At 40.2% G+C, this 18,023-nt stretch overlaps 1 protein-coding gene across 1 annotated transcript in view; it reads left to right on the top strand.

Moving 5' to 3' along the window:
• Positions 1-3,155: 3,155 nt before the first annotated feature.
• ATR (ATR checkpoint kinase) overlaps positions 3,156-18,023 on the top strand; it is a gene marked incomplete at its 5' end in the record, with an annotated part of 39,290 nt that continues 24,422 nt past the window's right edge. Inside the window, 19 exons of the mRNA XM_084212484.1 lie at positions 3,156-3,214; positions 3,860-3,951; positions 4,884-5,027; positions 5,578-6,467; positions 7,470-7,654; positions 8,866-9,060; positions 9,281-9,507; positions 10,307-10,459; positions 10,600-10,792; positions 11,389-11,648; positions 12,050-12,240; positions 12,346-12,446; positions 12,753-12,924; positions 13,571-13,738; positions 14,512-14,706; positions 15,045-15,230; positions 15,672-15,764; positions 17,148-17,278; positions 17,472-17,615. Of these exons, the coding sequence (XP_084068610.1) occupies positions 3,156-3,214; positions 3,860-3,951; positions 4,884-5,027; positions 5,578-6,467; positions 7,470-7,654; positions 8,866-9,060; positions 9,281-9,507; positions 10,307-10,459; positions 10,600-10,792; positions 11,389-11,648; positions 12,050-12,240; positions 12,346-12,446; positions 12,753-12,924; positions 13,571-13,738; positions 14,512-14,706; positions 15,045-15,230; positions 15,672-15,764; positions 17,148-17,278; positions 17,472-17,615 (3,779 nt within the window). The remainder of the gene's footprint in view (positions 3,215-3,859; positions 3,952-4,883; positions 5,028-5,577; positions 6,468-7,469; positions 7,655-8,865; positions 9,061-9,280; positions 9,508-10,306; positions 10,460-10,599; positions 10,793-11,388; positions 11,649-12,049; positions 12,241-12,345; positions 12,447-12,752; positions 12,925-13,570; positions 13,739-14,511; positions 14,707-15,044; positions 15,231-15,671; positions 15,765-17,147; positions 17,279-17,471; positions 17,616-18,023) is intronic.

Raw genomic sequence — 18,023 nt, 5'->3', positions numbered from 1 at the left:
TGAGGGAGACTCCTTAGTCCAGCTCACAGGACCCCCGGGCACCATCTCAGCTGCATTTCCCCTCAGCACCGCTATCAGCCTGTGAGGTCCCAGCTCGCAGCTCCTGAAGGCACCAAGGAACACACACCTGCACTTACCCTCCTTTTGTCTGCCTGCAGGACAGCTGAGATTGAACTGCAGTCCCACCAGCCTCTGGGAAAACAGCTCACAGACATCCACAGAGCACGTGAGCCCCCCAGAACAGTAATTATGCCTCAGAATTAAACAACAGAGGGAATAAAAGTATAAATAACATGCTCTTGTCCTCTCATTGCTGGTCCAATGCAAAGTCACTCAGTGCCTCAAAATAAGTACAATGACCTGCAGAGGCATGTGGTAAATAAATAATGAAAGCCAAGAAAGAGAGAGGCCTGAGTGTGGAAGAATCATTCAACTATACAGTGAGATGACTGCTTAAGTAGGGAAGAGAGCAGAAAAAAAATGAAAGAATTAAAAAAAAGTAACAGCAGCTTTGTCAGAAATCTTGGTAGTGCTGTATACACTTAGTTGTACCTATCTGCATGAATTTCTTTCCCTGACCCGAGTTCTGCAGGCTGGGCTCTGCTCATCTAAGATTCCTTTCACCAATATGAACCGTCTTCATTAGCAATTAGCCACTCTCTTCAAATGCATGGTAACATGTCTGCTTCTCCTCCTGGGGGCCAAGAGACATAAAAGTGCAACACAATGTCACGAGAAAGAAACAAGGAGATGCTTATCCTGTGCTTAAGAAAAGCAAGAAATGAAAGCAGGTGTTTCAGGTGCTGTTTCCCTGGAGGGTCTATAAACACTAGGGTGTGTGAGTGAGACTCCTTACATCTTCACAGCCCAAGGAAGTTGTTACGGACACTCTCATGTGGGGTCTTTAACATCAAGGTAGCTGGGGAAATTTGATGGTATGGTGAGAAGTCAGTAAATGGGGCTTTGCAACTGGGAAGTAAAATTCAATTCCCAGTTGAAGAATGGGGAGCAGATCTCTCTGCTGATTTTTTAGAAGTACTTATGACAAAACAAAAAAAGCCTGAATTACATGCTCAGTAAATGCTCAGTAAATGCTCACAGAAACTGCACAACAAATTCATGTAGCATTCTACCTGTGACAAATGAAAGAATTTCTACAATAACTATACTAATATGATCTCACTGTTGACTTCAGAGATTCCTATGCAAAAGCACTTTTTAAAATTAGGCACTTTATGGGCCACACCTCTGTTTTATCAGCAAAAACAATCACCCTATGATTCAGTAAATTTAGCTAATTTCTTAGGATAAGAGAGTCTTCCTGAACTTCTTAATATACCAACAGTATCCTGTTCTCTCAGGGATGACACGGGAGTTTACATCAAATTGACAAAGCAGTACAGTTTACACCTTCTTAGTGTGACTGTCATTTCAGTCTTGGAAATTTACACTCAGAACATTGTTTTCACAATAAGAGATACTCTAAATTGAAATAGTATAGAAAATTTTGTGTTCAAAACAACACTGATAACAAAATCCAGACGTACTTGGTCTTCCTGAACCATTGAAGTTCTACTTAACAAACCACATATAGCCACATGGTTCCTACAATTTCTCTATAAATGACTCTAGAAAGACGAACATTTTATAAAGTCAACTGGTAGAAAACATTGCAATACATGCTGAAACACAAACTAAGATAAAACCAGTTATATTTTGTAAAGTTTCTTGAAGTATTTTAGGTCCTTACCAAGTTGCCAGCCTTTAAAAGGCCAGCAGAATTCTATTGAAATGACAAACATGTATTTTGCAGGATGAAAACAACAATCTCTGAATGAAATATTAGCAATAGGTTCCCGAAAGCATTCATCTGAAATGGTTCAAGTAATTGAAACACACGTGGGCTGTTTTACATGCAAGCGACACAGCCCTAGCACAGTGGAAACAGGCAAGAGAATTATCCTCAGAGAGGATTTTATTTCAACCCAGAAAGAACGCTCAGCAAAGTTCATAAACAAATGCAGAAAGAGCCGGAGCTCCTAATGACAAAAACAAAGCTCAGAGTTGAGTGTCCCCTCGCGTACTCTCTCTGCGGTTCACACCTGCCCACGACCCCTTGTTTTATCCTTTTCTCTCCCGAACGTTCGGGACTCGCTGCCCAGGTGGGACCACACGCTCCCGCTCAGCGCCGGCACCGCCCGGGGCCGCGCAGCGCCCGCCTCGCCTCCCTTCGGCGCTCTCATCTACACCTTCCGTACTTTGCACATCTAAACATTTCGCAAAAGTAACGTAATGAAAAGCAACATACGCTCAGAAAGTAATAGCAATAACAAAAAAGAAAGCCTGTATCTTACACACCCAGCTCACCGCTCCCTGTGCGGAGGAGCGCCGAGCCCGCTCACCTGCCGGACGCGCCCTGCCGCCGGCTCCGCTCGCCGCTCGCCCCGGCCCCGCTCCCTCCGGACACGGCCCACGGCAGCAGCCGAGTGGCCCCCGCGCCCCGCTCGCTGCCCACCTGCCCCGCGGCCCGTCCCGCAGCGCCAGCGCCCCGCCGGGTCCCGCCGCCACCTGCTGCCGCGGGGCCGGCCCGGGCGGGCGGGGCGATGGCGGGGGCGGGCCGGGGGCGTTCGGGGCCGCTCTCGGCGGGGCTGCCCCACGCCTGACACCCAGGTGCGTTCCGCCTGCGCCGAGAGGCGGCGGGCGGAGAGAGAGCTGCACCGGGCGCTCCCTTGGTACCGAAGTTTTCTCCTTACCGCCCCTCGCAGCGCGGGCGCTCCTTTCCTCGCTTAAACCACCTAACACTGTGGCGCTTCCTTTCGCTCATCCCTTGCAGCCCCCTCCCGTACTCCGCCAGGCGCCCGCCGGGGCCGGGTGGTCCCTCAGTGCTGCTGCCGGACCGGCCGAGGCTGGGCGGGGTGCGCTCGGCCCCCGCTGGGTGTTACCTGTCCGTGCAGCGCTCCGCGCAGCAGAGCCCCGCTGGGGCGGCGAGGTGTCCGCGGGAGCCATCAGGGACCGACCCGGAGCTGCCGCGGCCGCTCCGTTTGCAGGGACCAAGCGCTTAAACCGAACAGCGCCGGGGGAGGAAATTTGGGCCCTGCCGGCCGCCGTCCCGCCGTGCCCGCCCCGCGCCGCGCCGCCCGATTCAAAGCGGCGCCATGGCGGAGCAGGGCCTGGGCATGGCCTCCATGATCCCCGCGCTGCGGGAGCTCGCCGGGTAGGACGGGCCCGGCGGCCGCCGTGCAGGGCGTGTGTGTGCGGGGCTGCGCTGCGCTGCGCTGGGGGAGGCGCGCCCGGCATGTGCGGCGGGGAAGGGGAGAAGGAGGTGTGCGAGGAGGTGGCCAGGCCCGCGCCATCACCTCAGCGGGTCCCTTCTCCCGCCACCTGCCAGGGCCTGTCCCTCTCTCCGTGCCGGGTGGCGCTGGCAGAGTGACGGGGGCGGCCTGGTGGCCTCAGAGCCCCGGCCTGAGGCTGAGTGTGCTGTGAGCGCTCACTGAGAGCCGCCCGACCTGGAACGTGCCGGACTCTGGAGTTTTGATGGCAGCACGAGCACCGGAGCTTTCTACTGCAGTAGGCAGCGAGCTGAAATGGCGGTACAATTGTACTCTGAAAATGTGACCCTGCAAGCCCTGAGTGCTGAGGGACAGGCCGGTCGCTAAAACAAGAAAATTGAAAATGAGCTCCAGCACCCCCCCCCCGCGCCAAAATCTCTACACACCACCAAGAAATCAAATTGTATTTATTTTTTGAAGTCTTCTAGAAGCAAATCAGTGTTTAACATTAAACTGTAGAGACAGGCTTCCAAGTAATTATTATGTACTTTAAAATTGGTAACATCAAAATATCATTCTTTTAATTTTAGTGCTAGTCCAGAGGAATACAACACAGTTGTGCAGAAACCAAGACAAATACTCTGCCAGTTCATTGACAGAATTCTTACAGAAGTAGATGTTGGTAAGCATTACATTCCTATAATCTAAAATTGTCCGCTTTATACTTTAAATAATTCCTGTAAAAAATAAAATTAAGAGCCTTTAAAGAAAGTTTTAGTTGAATACAATACCATTTATGACTTAGTTTTTAGTAAAGTCAGTGATGAAGTGTTTTCCATTGGGATGTGAAGTTCTCTGTGTAAATAAACCATACACACACCCCCCCAAGGAAGGAGGAGTGAATGCTGTGCAGGGTTGTATGGAAACAAATGCTCCATATTGAAAAGCAAGAGTGTCATGTAATGTCACTGTTCATGAGTAACACAGCTTGCACTTCATAATATTCACATATGTCTTTCAGAACTGAATCTCAGTTCTGAAATCTCAGATTTGTCTGAATCTCAGATAGTTTCCTTGTAATAACTAACTCTGGATAGGATCCCTGGGGGATCTGGACAAATCTGATATGATTCAGATACCTGTTTCAATAAAGCAGCATTAGATATGTGCAGTGTTTTGTTAAACCTTCTGCTTTAGTAGGCTGAATTTACCATTTAAAACCTTTTATGTTCTAGAGGTTTGAAACAATTCTCAGCATTGTTTCTCTAGCAAGACTGTAAACCTCGGGAAATGTTAAGTATTTGCTGTTCTTCACTCAACACGCAGTTGGATAGAATTTTAACTGAATGTTAATGCATTTGGGGTTAATAATATTTCATGAATAATTTCTACTTTTCTTCATACAGTTTGGAATCACATAGAGGGCTTACAATATGCACTCAATTATCTTCATGGATTAAAAAATATACTCAAAATAAATAATTTGAAAGGTTTAATTCCATATCACAGTATTTTTTAAATATTTAAAAAAAATATTTCTCATAAGGTGTGAATAAAATTTTTGAAGTGGTTTATTGCCATGCTGATTTCAATATTGTCTTATTTTTTTTAAAGTTGCCTTGGAACTCATTAAGAAATCAGATTCACAGCCAAGTTCTGTGATGTTGCTTGATTTTATTCAACATATCATGAAATCTTCCCCACTTATGTTTGTAAACGTGGATGGAAATCAGGAGGAAACTGAATGCAGTTGCATTGGTGAGTTTGTTAAAGATGTTTATTTTGAAGCTTGGTATTTTCAGGATTTAAATTTGCAGACAGTGGGATCATCCAAAAGAATAGGAAGGAGAAAAAGGCAGATATGTAACTTCATCATTATAAATTTATGAGTGAATATGATGATAGACTTTGAATGTTGTGAATGGATTAACACTTGTGATAATGGAAATTTCTCAGGACAGATTTTGACATTATCCATTACCATTGCATAGATATAATATTATATGGTGTTGATGAGATATGCTGTACATGTACTCATTGCCTGAGTTTTTTTGACAGAGGAAAATGTCTGGAAATACCAGTGTAAAATGTGTGTCTTCCATTCCCAACCCCCATGTTCTGCCCCTTTTTTCCTCTTTTTCAATGGGATCTACTGAATACATGTCCCAGTGAAGACTGTTTACTGAGCCTACAAGCATTTATCTCAAGGAGTTTAGTTTTAGTGGTAAGCAATCTGCTCTTAGGGAGGTTCTCGATTGAAGATTTTAGTTTTTAACCTAATAATAAAAATTCTCTTTTGTTGTCCTAGAATTTAGTAACTGGATCATAACAAGGCTTCTTCGTATTGCTGCAGCTCCAAACTGCAACACATTGCACAAGAACATTTGTGATGTCATCTGCTCTTTACTTTTTCTGTTTAAAATGAAGAGTGGCTCCATTTTTGAAGCACTTACTAAAGACTTGCTACATCTTTTTCAAGACTTAATCATCTTGCATGAAAGAGATGCACAGAAGCATCTCTGGGGAGATGGACTGGTCTGGCCAGTGACTGTAGAGAGATTTTCCAGCAATATAGGTAACAAAGTGGGATATTTAAGACTGGCACCATTACAGCTGATGGGTATGCCAAATATAGAATATTTGGAAGTTGTATTAATGTCTATTCTGACAAATATTGCTGCAGATATCTTTTTTGTAAGACAAGATATTATTCTCTGGGGGATAGGCTGCTCCTTGTTAGAGTACAGCAGTCCAAAAGTTAAAACTTTGGCAATGAAGTTTATGGTGAAGTTAATTCATTTAGGAGGACCTCCAGAACAGCTGGCCAGTGTTTTCTTCACAGTCTTTTTTGAAATTCTACAATCAGCACTTGAAATGGATACTGAGGAATCAGAACTCTTTGGAGAACCACTCTTACTGTTGGTGAGGACATTGCTGCCTTTTGAAGCAGATTCCTACAAAAATATTGAACCTGTCTACTTGAATATGCTGCTAGAGAAGCTCTGCTCATGGTTTGAAGGGGATGTGTTTAGGTGCCTTCCATCTGAAAAGCTGAAAGCTGCTTTTTGCCACATGCTGCAGTATTTTCTGGACTTTGTTCCAGCTGGCTATGAATCTGCCTTACAAATAAGAAAGACCCGTATCAGTACCATATGTAGAATTTTTGTGAATGTGCTTGGAACTCAGGAAGAACAAAAGGTAGGTTTATTTTAAAAACTGAATTTAATGTGTGAATAGGTCATATACAAAAACCTGTACCTATGCAAAGAAGAAAATCTAGGAAATGTAATTTTTAGTTGCCTGTTTAGGTTGATTACTCCTTTTTTTTCAATTGTTTTACATGTTTGTACAGGTCAGGGTTCTTAAATCTGTTGGATGTAGCTGGACTCCTGTTTTTCAGATGTATTAAACTGTCCATAAGCTATGCAGACATAGCTGTCTGTCCATAATCATAATATGAGATGGGAGTAAGGCCCAGAGTGCACTCATATGAAGGCAGCTTTGCAAGTAGTGTGCAATAGTTTGAGATGCTCTTACTTTCCATTTGCTCTTAGTCATGTTTGTTAGGGACAGGTAGACAGAAAAGATTAAATTAAAACAGAATAAATAGTTTAGGTTGTCAGGGACCTTTAAAGGCCATCTAGTCCAACTCCCTGCAATTAGCAGGGGCAGCTTCAACTAGATCAGGGTTCAGAGCCCCACCCAACCTGACCTTGAGTATTTCTAGGGATGGGACGTCCACCTCCTCTCCAGACAGCATGTGTCAGTGTATCACCACCCTCCTAATAAAAAATTTCTTCCTGATGCTGAACCTAAATAAACCCCATTTTAGTTAAGAAGCATAACAAGGTTGTTGATAATGAGTTGTTGATATGCTGAGCACCTCTGTTCCACACATTTATCTGTGTAGCCTACCTGTTTGGTAAACTTTGTGTGTCTGTGTGATGGCTTTGGTAGCAAGGTATGGCAGGAACTGGAAAACAGCTGAACAAGCTAGATCCTCTCTGGTAGCACAACAGGAAACTCCATTGCTCATAAGAGCTTCCATCTTGTAATTAAGTTTTTTGAACTGAAAGGTTTTTATGAACTATCTTCCCATGATATTTTGCAATTTAATATTTTAAGGCAGAAGCAATAATACCACATCTTTAAGTAAGGCAGAGCATACATCATGGTACCTCTGTTGTTTGTCCATCCCAGTATCTGGTGAGTCCACTTTATACAGCACTAAAAACACAAACAGAAGAAATCCTTGAGGAGATTCAGCAGAACCAGCTGGAGAGCTCAGATACTGATGGGTGGAGCAGCAGCAGTGACGAAGTTCCAGACAAAAGACGGCGACTGAGCCTACCCACAAAACATCCAAAGAAATCTGCACCTTTAATGTATGGCACTTAGTAACTACTTTTATAGTAATTTATCTGTTGAATAATAAGTGACAATTTCTTGAGACAGTTTCTTCTTAACAGATTGAAAGAGCTTCTGGGGAAAAAATCTAAATTATATTTTGATGGATCAAAATCTATTGGTGATTTTTAAGCCAAACTTTATTAAGGAGACTGTTTTGGATGTGTTCAATGAAAATTATTTTCATTTTTTCCCACTGAAAACAAAGCTGAGAGCATGTATTGTGACAGAATTGAGTGTGGCTGTGCTTTTACACTGGATGTACTTAAAGCAGATCTAGTTAAGTCAAGTTGTGTTCAGATGAACAAAACCAGTTCTCTCAACATTTGCTTGTGCTGTGCTCTCTGATTATCTTGGACTTGTGCCAGCACTTGACCTCTTCCTTGTCTTTGGGCACTCAAAATTGGCTTGGACATGCTGCACTCCAGGTGTGGGCTTATGATCAGCCTTCACTCTTTGTGTACAACCCAGGGTGTAGTTTACCTTCTCTAAAACAAGGTCACACTGCTCTAATATTCCACTTTTCCACAAGCCTGCTGGGTCATTTTCTCCAAAGCTGCTCATTAATTAGTTAGCTGTCAGTCTGTTCTATTGCATCAGGGCTTTTTTTGCCAGTTGCAGGACTTGTCATACAGACCTTCACAAAGTTTTTTTCAGCCTAATTTTGTAGACAGTTGAAGTCTTGTGAAAAAGCAGCCTGCTTTTCTCCACAGAGCTGCCTGTCTCATTGTAGAAGGGAATAGAGTGCATGATTTTCCTGTCATAAATACATGCTGGCTCTTTCCAGTCACCTTCTTGTCCCTCATGCAGGTAGAAATGGGTTCAAGGAAGACTTTTTCCATAATCTTCCTCGGGAGTGAGATTAGGCTGACAGGCCTGTAGTTCCTTGGATTCTGTTTTTATGCCTTTCTCAATGATGGGTGTAACGCTTGCCGTTTTATGGTTGCCAAGACCTTCCAAGGACTGTAGAGTTATGTATTTATAGCCTTTCAGATAAGTCTAATATGAGTCACACTAAAATTCAGAGTTAGGATCTTTTCCTTCCAAAAAACACATTTGAGCTAAAGCTTCATTTGGTATTTTCCAAATCCTGTTATCAAATATGGATTAGTTCGGGTTTTGCTATGATTATTTATCTTTTCTGAAATAAAGTATGTGTTGGAAAATAATTAATATGGTCAAATTACAGCCTTAGCCCTGTAAACATGAAACTGAAGAGTGCTCTGTGGAATGCCATCACTAAGAAAGCTGCATCCTTAATATCTGTCCTTGAGGCAGAAGTTCTGCCAGCGGATGTTCTTCAGACTGTGGAAGGGATGGCTGTAATTCTGCGATTGGCTGCTCTGTGCATCGTTCACTGCTCTCCCCCAACAGATTCCACCAGGTAAAAGTACCAAGGGGAAACTGTGGGACCAAGAGTTTCTTGTAACTCTCATTGCAATTTATGTAATTACTTTAATGCTTGTCTGTGTGTCAGGATCAATATTGGATGGGTCCTGTACATTTTGAGGAAGTACATTTTCATACTGATTTGACTTACAAGCAGTTTACATTAAATGTTGTTTGTTGCATTTGTTGCATTGATGTGGTTTCTGTTTTAACAGTAAAGAGCATGGAGTGTCTCCTCCATGTAGCTCTGATACGTGTAAGAATACTTCAAGCTCCTCAGATTCAATGGTGAATATACAGTTCAAGTGGATTTCCTCTGATTTTACCACAAGAGTAGTAAAAGTCTGCAGAAACCTGTTAGAGGCTGCAACACAGATTGTTAATCTAGAACAAGTGATTGACAGAATAGTAAAAATCTTTGATGCTTTGCTATATGCACAAGGTAAGAAACCCTTTAAGATTGTCTTGTATTTTGTAAATTAGGAATTTATCTGAGTGTTTTGTCTGTTTTGGTAGAGCTGTTGAAATTATGAATCTTGTGCTATTATTCCAACTCTTTTACAAAAAAGGTTAAGTAAAAGAAAAATAATTATTTTCTGTTTAGAGACCTTCATTTGCATTCCTTTATGAACATCATTTACTTCTTTTTGTCTTGTACTTTCCTGTACTTCTATTGATTTTTATATGATCAAGAGAATACATGGGGATAGTGAAAATACATAAAAAAGGAAAACAACTTTAGCAGTTTTCTTTTAAAGACACACAGAGGTAGCATAATTTACTGACTTTGTTTCACTCAACAATTTCAAAGCTTGTGACCAGCTTCAGCAAACATGGCATGTGTGGTACCAAAAATATTGAATACTTCTATGTTTTTTGAAAGTAACTACTAGGATGGAGGACAGACTCAGTTACCAAGACTAAAATGTTATTATGAGTTCAGCTTAACAGACACCCAGCAGTCCAGCTGAAAGTCTTCGCACAAATCCATAGATACCAAAGTTATATTCATTCTGCTGCTTATGTGTTACATTCTGTCATCTGTTTATTGAGATTTTTAGGTTATTCTGATTTAGCACTACCTGGTTTACTATTACATGCCTAAAAAGTATGATATCAACATGGGAGAATAGTGATACTAATCTTTGTTCATAGAAAAAGTAATATTTTGTAGTAAATAAGAACATAAAATGTTTTATAAATGTTTTTTAAATGTTTGTTTTGCTGCTTCTTTCCCCTAGTGAAAATTCCACTGAGTGATCAGATTCTTGATGACATATGTGGATTGCTGTCTCTGCCCTGGATTTACAGCCATCTTGATGATTCTTCTTTTAAGCCATCTATTTGGGGGTTTGGTCCTCTAGTTTTGAGTCAAAAAACTGCACAGAGTTTCTGTAAGTATGTTAAAGTATATAAAGCCTAGTTCCACTTCAGAATGATTGTTCTAAAATAAAATTATTTGCCTTCTTATGATGAGTGAGGGTATTAAAAATTTAAATCAAGTAATTCTTTACTTTCTTTTTTTTCTCTTTAGCACCCCAAACTCAGTCACACTGTGTGTTCCTTCTGACTCTCTTCCCAAAAAACATTCATCTGGATTGGAGAATGTCAGTTTATCACTGGGCATTACAAAGTCACCATGAAATAATTCGGGCTACTTGTGTGAAAGGATTCTCGCTCCTGCTTCATCCTGTGCAATCCTGCAGCGCGATTCCCAGAGCTCTTTTGTATGTATTAATGCAGCTTCTCTGTCTTTGTGCAAGAAGAAAAATGGGCATATAATAAATGGAGTATAAGCCAAAAAATAAATGTTCATTTCATATGAAATTCACTAGATATTAATTTCAGAAATCATCAGATATCAACAGGATAGGCGCACATGATGATGTCTGTGTGACAGAATAGTGTTCACTTACTATGTCAGTATGCAAGTTCCTTTGCTAGCTGAAGACCCTAATTTAAATTAGGAGGGGAAGGGAGATATCTTTGTCAGTGAAATCCATCTTGTATTTTTCCATATGTCTCTTAAAATCTTTGCAGCTTCTCTGCCTTTTTTATATATGTCGTGGTGTCTTATGTCCTTTTGTGTTAATCTTCAGTTTCTTCGTTACAGCATGCCAGCCTCACCATGCCGAGTGCTACTTCAAACATTAAACAGAACATGAGAGTGATCTGAAAAGGACAAAGATGATTTAGTGAGACAGATCATTCTTAAGCTGTCCTTATATACTGCCAGTATAGTTAGAGAACTCAGACAATGTAGAAAAACAAATTTCTAGGTAAATTATCTAGTAAAACTATTTCATTTTTGTTTTCATTTCAGAAATCAAATCAAAGATGAGTCTGACGTAGTCAAGGAGGCTTGTGCTACTATAGTTGGGAAGTTATCTTGTTGTCTTTCTGGTCCATTCCACCTCCAACCTTCCTTAGCAGACTGTGCTGTTAAGGATGTTACTCATGATATTTTGTGTAGCAGCCTTACTGTGACTTCTGCTCATGGAAAAACCTCTTCTGTGCAAGCCTGTGTTTTCAAGCCCTTTTTCATTCTACTTGAGAGCAAAGCACCCAGTTCAGTAAAGCTAGGTATGTGGCTTTACCTTTAGTAACATTTTACACTTCCATCTGAGGTAGTAAGTCATTATATCTGTACCTTTCTCCGTTCCTTTTATTCTGTTTGGGTTTTTAATAGTTCTATTGATGTTTGAAGTGTTGTATTTCAATTGATATCACTGCTGATATTTAATGTTGTCAGTGATGTTCTTTTTAAACTACCTTGGCTTAAATTTGGTCTATGGCTATATCTAAATGTAATACTTGATAAAATCTGAATTTCAAATATCTTTGATTTCACAATATTTATTCTTTCAGTTAGAAAGTAACATGTGCTTTATGGTTTGTTTGCCTCACTCTTTTGTGCACTTCAGTAGGTTTTGGAAAACTATTAAAACTATGTTTTCCTTTCCTCCTCCAACCATGTCATCCAGCATTTATAGAAAATATACCTCATCTTTGCAAACACCTGGATTTTAATACGGATGAGTCCAGTGTGAAGACTCTTGTTGGGTCTTTATTAAATCTAATGGAAGATCCAGACAAAGATGTAAGAGTGGCTTTCAGTAACTGCATAAAGAACATACTAGAATCCTTAGACTCTGAAGAAGGATTCATAAAAGAGGTGAATTCATGTTTATTTTTGGATTTTGTTCCTAACTTACTATGGTTTTTGTTTCACTAGTGTTAAACACTAACATTTCAGTGTTTTTGTTTTCCTATGTATCAGCTGTTTGTTTCACGAATGAAAGAAGCCTACACAAATGCCAAAATGTCAAGAAATAATGAGCTTAAAGACACCTTGATTCTCACAACAGGAGATATTGGAAGGTATTTTTGATAGTATCTTAAAAATTGCCAAGTTGTGTCAGTTTGTGATACTAAGTGGCCTTTCTTTAAGTGTAAGATTACTTATTTTAAAGTCATCCTTTCCCCCAATCCATTGCAACTGTACAGAGCTGTTGATGTGGAACATTCCTCATTTTCTTCTGCCCTGTCACAAGAAGTACAGATAAGCCATGCAGATACAAGCATGACTCATTTTGCATGATGGCAATTGCATGTTCTTAAGTCATTTTATCAATGCAACAATTCAGTTTTACTTTTTAATCCTTTTTCTTCCTCTTTCTTTCTAAGGGCATCCAAAGGAGAATTGGTGCCATTTGCCCTCTTGCATTTGTTGCACTGTTTGTTGTCCAAGTCACCTTCGGTGGCCGGAGCAGCGTACACAGAAATCCGGGCCCTGGCAGCAGCCAAGGCCATAAAACTGCAGGCTTTTTTCAGTCAGTACAAGAAGCCAATCTGTCAGGTAAGAGTGTCTGGTTTAGAAAGTGCATATATTTGGGTTCTTTGTATATATTTTGAAAATGGAATTCAAGGTCAAAATTGCAGTATTTCTCAAGGTGAAATTTCATAGGACAAGAAAGAAATTATTTAAGGAAAAAGCCCTACCAACATTCAGGAAAGAATGGGAAATCTTTGACTTTGTTGTAATCTCCTCTCGATACTGTTGCTTCTCTGTTTTATTCCCTAGATGCTTTATTCTGAAATAGAGGCTCTTGCATTCTGTAGTACTATTGCTGCAAGACACTATGGTTTAAAATTGGAATTGAAGTCAGCATTGCACAGGCATAATTCTGCCATGATTGATTCAGGTTTTTTGTTATATCCATTACCTAATGACAAAAAGTTCTGTTTCAAAAGAAAATTGTCAAAGCAGACTTTTCTAACTTTGAATCTTTTTTACTAATGCAATATTTGAATCCAGAGTTGCAAAATTGAATGTAATTATTGAGTGGATAATCCAGTTCTGTTGCAAAGTCATAATCATAGATCTGTGTGCAATAAATGAGAGGGAAAAATGATGCATAGAAAGACCAGTGAAACTTTTGTCTTTAGTTTTAGGGAGTGATCAAGGGGAAAATAATCCTAAATACCTATTTCTTCATGCTTAGTTTCTAGTGGAATCCCTGCATTCCAGCCAAATGGTGGTGTTGAGTGCTCCGTGCCAGGGCAATGAGCTGCAGAAAGAAACAGCTGCTCACCAGAGAGAAATGGCTCTGGACATGTTATCCGAGATTGCCAGTGTATTTGATTTTCCAGATCTAAATCGCTTTCTTTCAGTAAGTTGGTCAGTCATTTCAATATTTTGTTTGTGCTTGGGAATTTCAATTTTAATTCACACTTTTGCTTGGGAATGCTGCAAGTGAGATGCAAATGCAGAGAGCAGTTTTATCAAGGAGTTTGTGCGGATTCAATTATGGTGGATAAGGAGCTAAAGTTTAGAATGCTCATTAAGTATATCTATATTAATGATTTAGTGTGCTTGGAGGCATCCTCTGTAAGGTGTGATTTTTGCATGGTGTCAGCTTTCTTATTTCAAAAGAAGAAAGCTACCGTTCTATGGATAAACATCTTTTTGATCTGGTTAGATATCTATTTTACTGGAATCCTAAGTAGCTTCAGAGTCATACATGTGTTTTGCTTGTTGGTAGATGAGAAGTGCCCAACTGTTAAGTCAGCAGTGTTCTAGCTGAATCATAGGCTGGGTGAGTGTTGCATGTGGACATGTTGGCTTTTTGACTTATTTTGGGTTTTTTTTAAGATTTCCTTTTGTGGAGAATCTGGATTGACACAAAAAATGCTAGCTCACTTTTTGTTTACAAGTTTCTTAGTATGGATTAGATGAAGCAGCTCCTTAAGTAATTAGTTTTATCTGCATTTTTACTAGGTATATGCATCTTATTAAAGTTTTTCTCTGTTCATACCTGTGGTCATAATTATGACCAGAGATGTGTGTTGTGGTACTGACACAAATGGAACTTAGCCTAACCCTGGGGTTTTGGAGGGTTTGTTTGTTTGTTTTTTCCATTAACTGTAGTTCTTCATTTACCAGCGGACCCTGCAAGTTTTGCTTCCTGACCTTGCAGCCAAGGCCAGTCCTGCAGCCTCCACGCTTATCAGAACCATAGCAAAGCAACTGAATGTGAACCGAAGAGAGATTTTAATCAATAACTTCAAATACATCTTCTCTCATTTGGTCTGTTCCTGCACCAAGGATGAGCTGGAGCGAGCACTGCATTACCTCAAGGTAAATTAGCATTTGCTCTGTTACACCTGCCGATTAGGAGCAATGGTTGATGCATAGTGAACTTTCTGCTGTATTTAAATTAAGGTATTGCAAAGCAGAGGTTGGGAAACTGGAAATGCAGAAATTTGTTCTTATTGTTTCTAATCACTTCCATTGGCTGTGAGGAATGTTTCTAAGATATTTTATGAACTTAGCAAATTCTAAAAGCTTGGTTTGTCTAACATTGGGCTGTTTGAAAGCTTTGACTTCTATAACAAACCAACCAGAGCCCATTGCCTCCTGTCTCTCAGTGCTCTATTTACATTGTGATGAAATGAAGGCTTTGTGTTTGACTGCAGAATGAGACTGAGATAGAGCTGGGCAGCTTACTGAGGCAGGACTACCAGGGCCTGCATAACGAATTGCTGCTGCGGATCGGGGAGCACTACCAGCAAGTCTTCAATGGTCTGTCCATATTGGCTTCATTTGCCTCTCAGGATGATCCCTACCAGGGACCTAGGGAAATAACCTCACCAGAACAAATGGTAAGGATATCAAAATATTCATGCTTGGTTTTTTCAGTAATTTCTTTTTGGCCATTGTGAGAGTGAAGACAATTTGCCATTCTCTGATCAGCACTTATTTCAGGCAAAAAGTGGAAGAAAGGCTGACATTTCCTATTAAGTGTTTCTGTAACAGAGAGATGCATAAAACCAAATCAAAACAAAAAGTGCCTGAAAAAACCAACAACACACGTGTAAATCCTAAAATCCTACAAAACAGCAAGACCCACATCCTGATAGGGATGTCTGCCAATAACACTGATACTTAAGTAGCCATGTATTTTGGATTCTTCTCATATGTATTTCAGAGCTAGCATTTCATACCTGCTTTTTAATTTCTTAGGCTTTGAAATATGTTAATGGTTTGGAGTTTTAACTTTTTGTAATTATTTGGGGTTTTAACTTTTTTTTTCCTCTCCATAGGCTGATTATCTGCAACCTAAATTGCTTGGTATCTTGGCTTTTTTTAACATGCAGTTACTGAGTTCCAGTGTTGGCATTGAGGATAAAAAAATGGTGTGTAAACTTAATTTTGAATATTAAAACAAAAATAAGCAAGCGCTGTTATAATATTCCAGATGTACTTGTGTGATCATGCAGCTGTAATGATTCCTTACAACTGGTGTCTCACTGAGGGTAGGACTTCTGTGTAAGCTCAAAAGTTCTTGATTTCTTTAATGGTCAGATAGATAATGATCAGATAATAATGACAGATACATATTTCAGTCAGACATGGTGTATTCAAGGAGTCAGTCAGCCAGGAATTGATTGAATTGTAGGGGAGAAATCCAAGTGTATGATTTTTAGTGCATGAAACAAACACCAGTGGGAGGATGAGGGAATGTGGGAGAAAACAGGAATTACTGCATGGGGTTATATAAGGACACCAAAGGGTAAAGAAAAAAGATGGAAATCCAAGAGATTAGTTTTGGTTCCCACAGAACAGCTCCTTTAAGCTTTGCAGTAGAGTGCATTTAGAGAAATTAGAGCTCACAGCTTGAGACAAAGTGAAAATTCTACTGAAGCAGTGCTTCCAACCACAAGACTGGCCTTTTAACCTTCTCACAGAGGGACTGTAGACGATTTCTACAGGAAGCTTTCAATGCTAGAATGTACATAGCCTTTGTGTTGACAGACTGCATTTTCTCTGGTGTTTTTTTGATTTTCAGATATTCATGTTAAAATGTTCTCATTTTCATAGCCCCTTTTCTGCATGCTTTCTGAATTTCTTAATTTGTACAGCACTTCTTTTGCTGCATCTGCTATTGTTTCTATCTTCTGTTTTTGTTCTTGGTGAGTTTCCCCTTGCACGACCTTTTCTCAAGCTCAGGTTTATTCCTGTGTTACTGATCTGTCATGCTGGACATTTTACTACCTTGTTTGGTGTAGTGTTACTGTGACTGAAATATCTCCTGCATCTCAGTATTTCTCTTCTGTCTTTCATTGACAACTGAGCTATTACCTGTTCCCTGATGCTTGCCAGTCACTTCTGTGAGCAGTTGTATGTCAATTCTGTTGGGGTTTTCTTGTTTTGATTTTTCTTTTAAATGCAAGTTTGTTTATTTCCTCTGTATTTCCCAAGCCTTATCTTTTCAGCTTGGGATATATAGTTAACCATGTCTTATAATAGAAATCTGTAATCATTAATTCCTTGGTGTCTGCTTTTTTTCTCTCATGATCTGTCAGCAGCCTAGATAGTGTAGGGTTTTGTTAGAATCCTGTCATTAGAGGTTCTCCCCCTTTTTTTCTTAACCAAATTTCTTTATTAAAACATCAAACTAATTTTGATGTCTTAAAGTATGATTTCTTAAGCAAGGGTAGCCTGATTTTAATAGAAAATATAACTCCTACATGTTTTCCTGAGTATCTAATACATTAAAATGACTTTCATCTGTCTAGGCTTTAAACAGCCTGAGGTCTTTAATGACACTCATGGGTCCCAAACACATCAGTTCTGTCAGAGTGAAGATGATGACCACGCTGAGAACAGCTCTGAGATACAAGGATGACTTCCCAGAACTCTGTTGCAGGTGAACTGATGGTGTACCCAAACAGTGACATCCCTGCTATTTCTGTCCTTTAATGCACTGTGTTGTTTTGTTCTGGACAGGAATCTAAACCACAGTGCTGAAATAGTTTAAAGTGCTTCTCATGACTCACCTGAAATATTTCCTGCAGAGAAGAATCATTGATTATATTGTTTTGTTGCCTTTTCTTGTTTAGAGCCTGGGATTGCTTTGTTCGAAGTATAGATCATTCCTACCTTGGCTCCTTGCTCAGCCATGTGATAGTAGTGCTATTGCCCCTCATACATATCCAACCCAAGGAAACCACAGCAATATTCCACTTCCTCATAGTGGAGAACAGGTATGGCACAAAATATTTTCAGTTATATGGTTTAAATCCTGCAACAGGGATGAGGATAACCCTAAATTCAAGTCATCCAGTACTGAGACGAGAAAACTTGTTTTTCTGCTTAATAGTTGTTGTTCTATAAAATTGCCAGTTCTCTAAATTGTGTTGAGGTCTTGAAATGTAACAAGCCTCATTTGAAAAGGGGTTTTTATATTGTCCTTATAAATATATATCATGCTGTGTCCAAGTTACAACCCATTCAGACACTGAACCCTGCCAGGTTTTCTTCAGTCTGTTTATTGCACTGGTATGGAAAATTAGTTCTCTCTAGAGAATAATGATGATTGCTAACATTTGCTCTAAGCTAAAGAGAAGTGTACAGAATTGGAAATGGGGAGGAAATGAGTTCTTTTTTTCTTC

Source organism: Fringilla coelebs, assembly GCF_963513975.1.
Source record: "Fringilla coelebs genome assembly, chromosome: 10".
Classification (NCBI taxonomy): domain Eukaryota; kingdom Metazoa; phylum Chordata; class Aves; order Passeriformes; family Fringillidae; genus Fringilla; species Fringilla coelebs.
The sequence above is the reverse complement of the archived record's forward strand: the minus strand, read 5'-3'. Positions and strand labels throughout refer to the sequence as shown.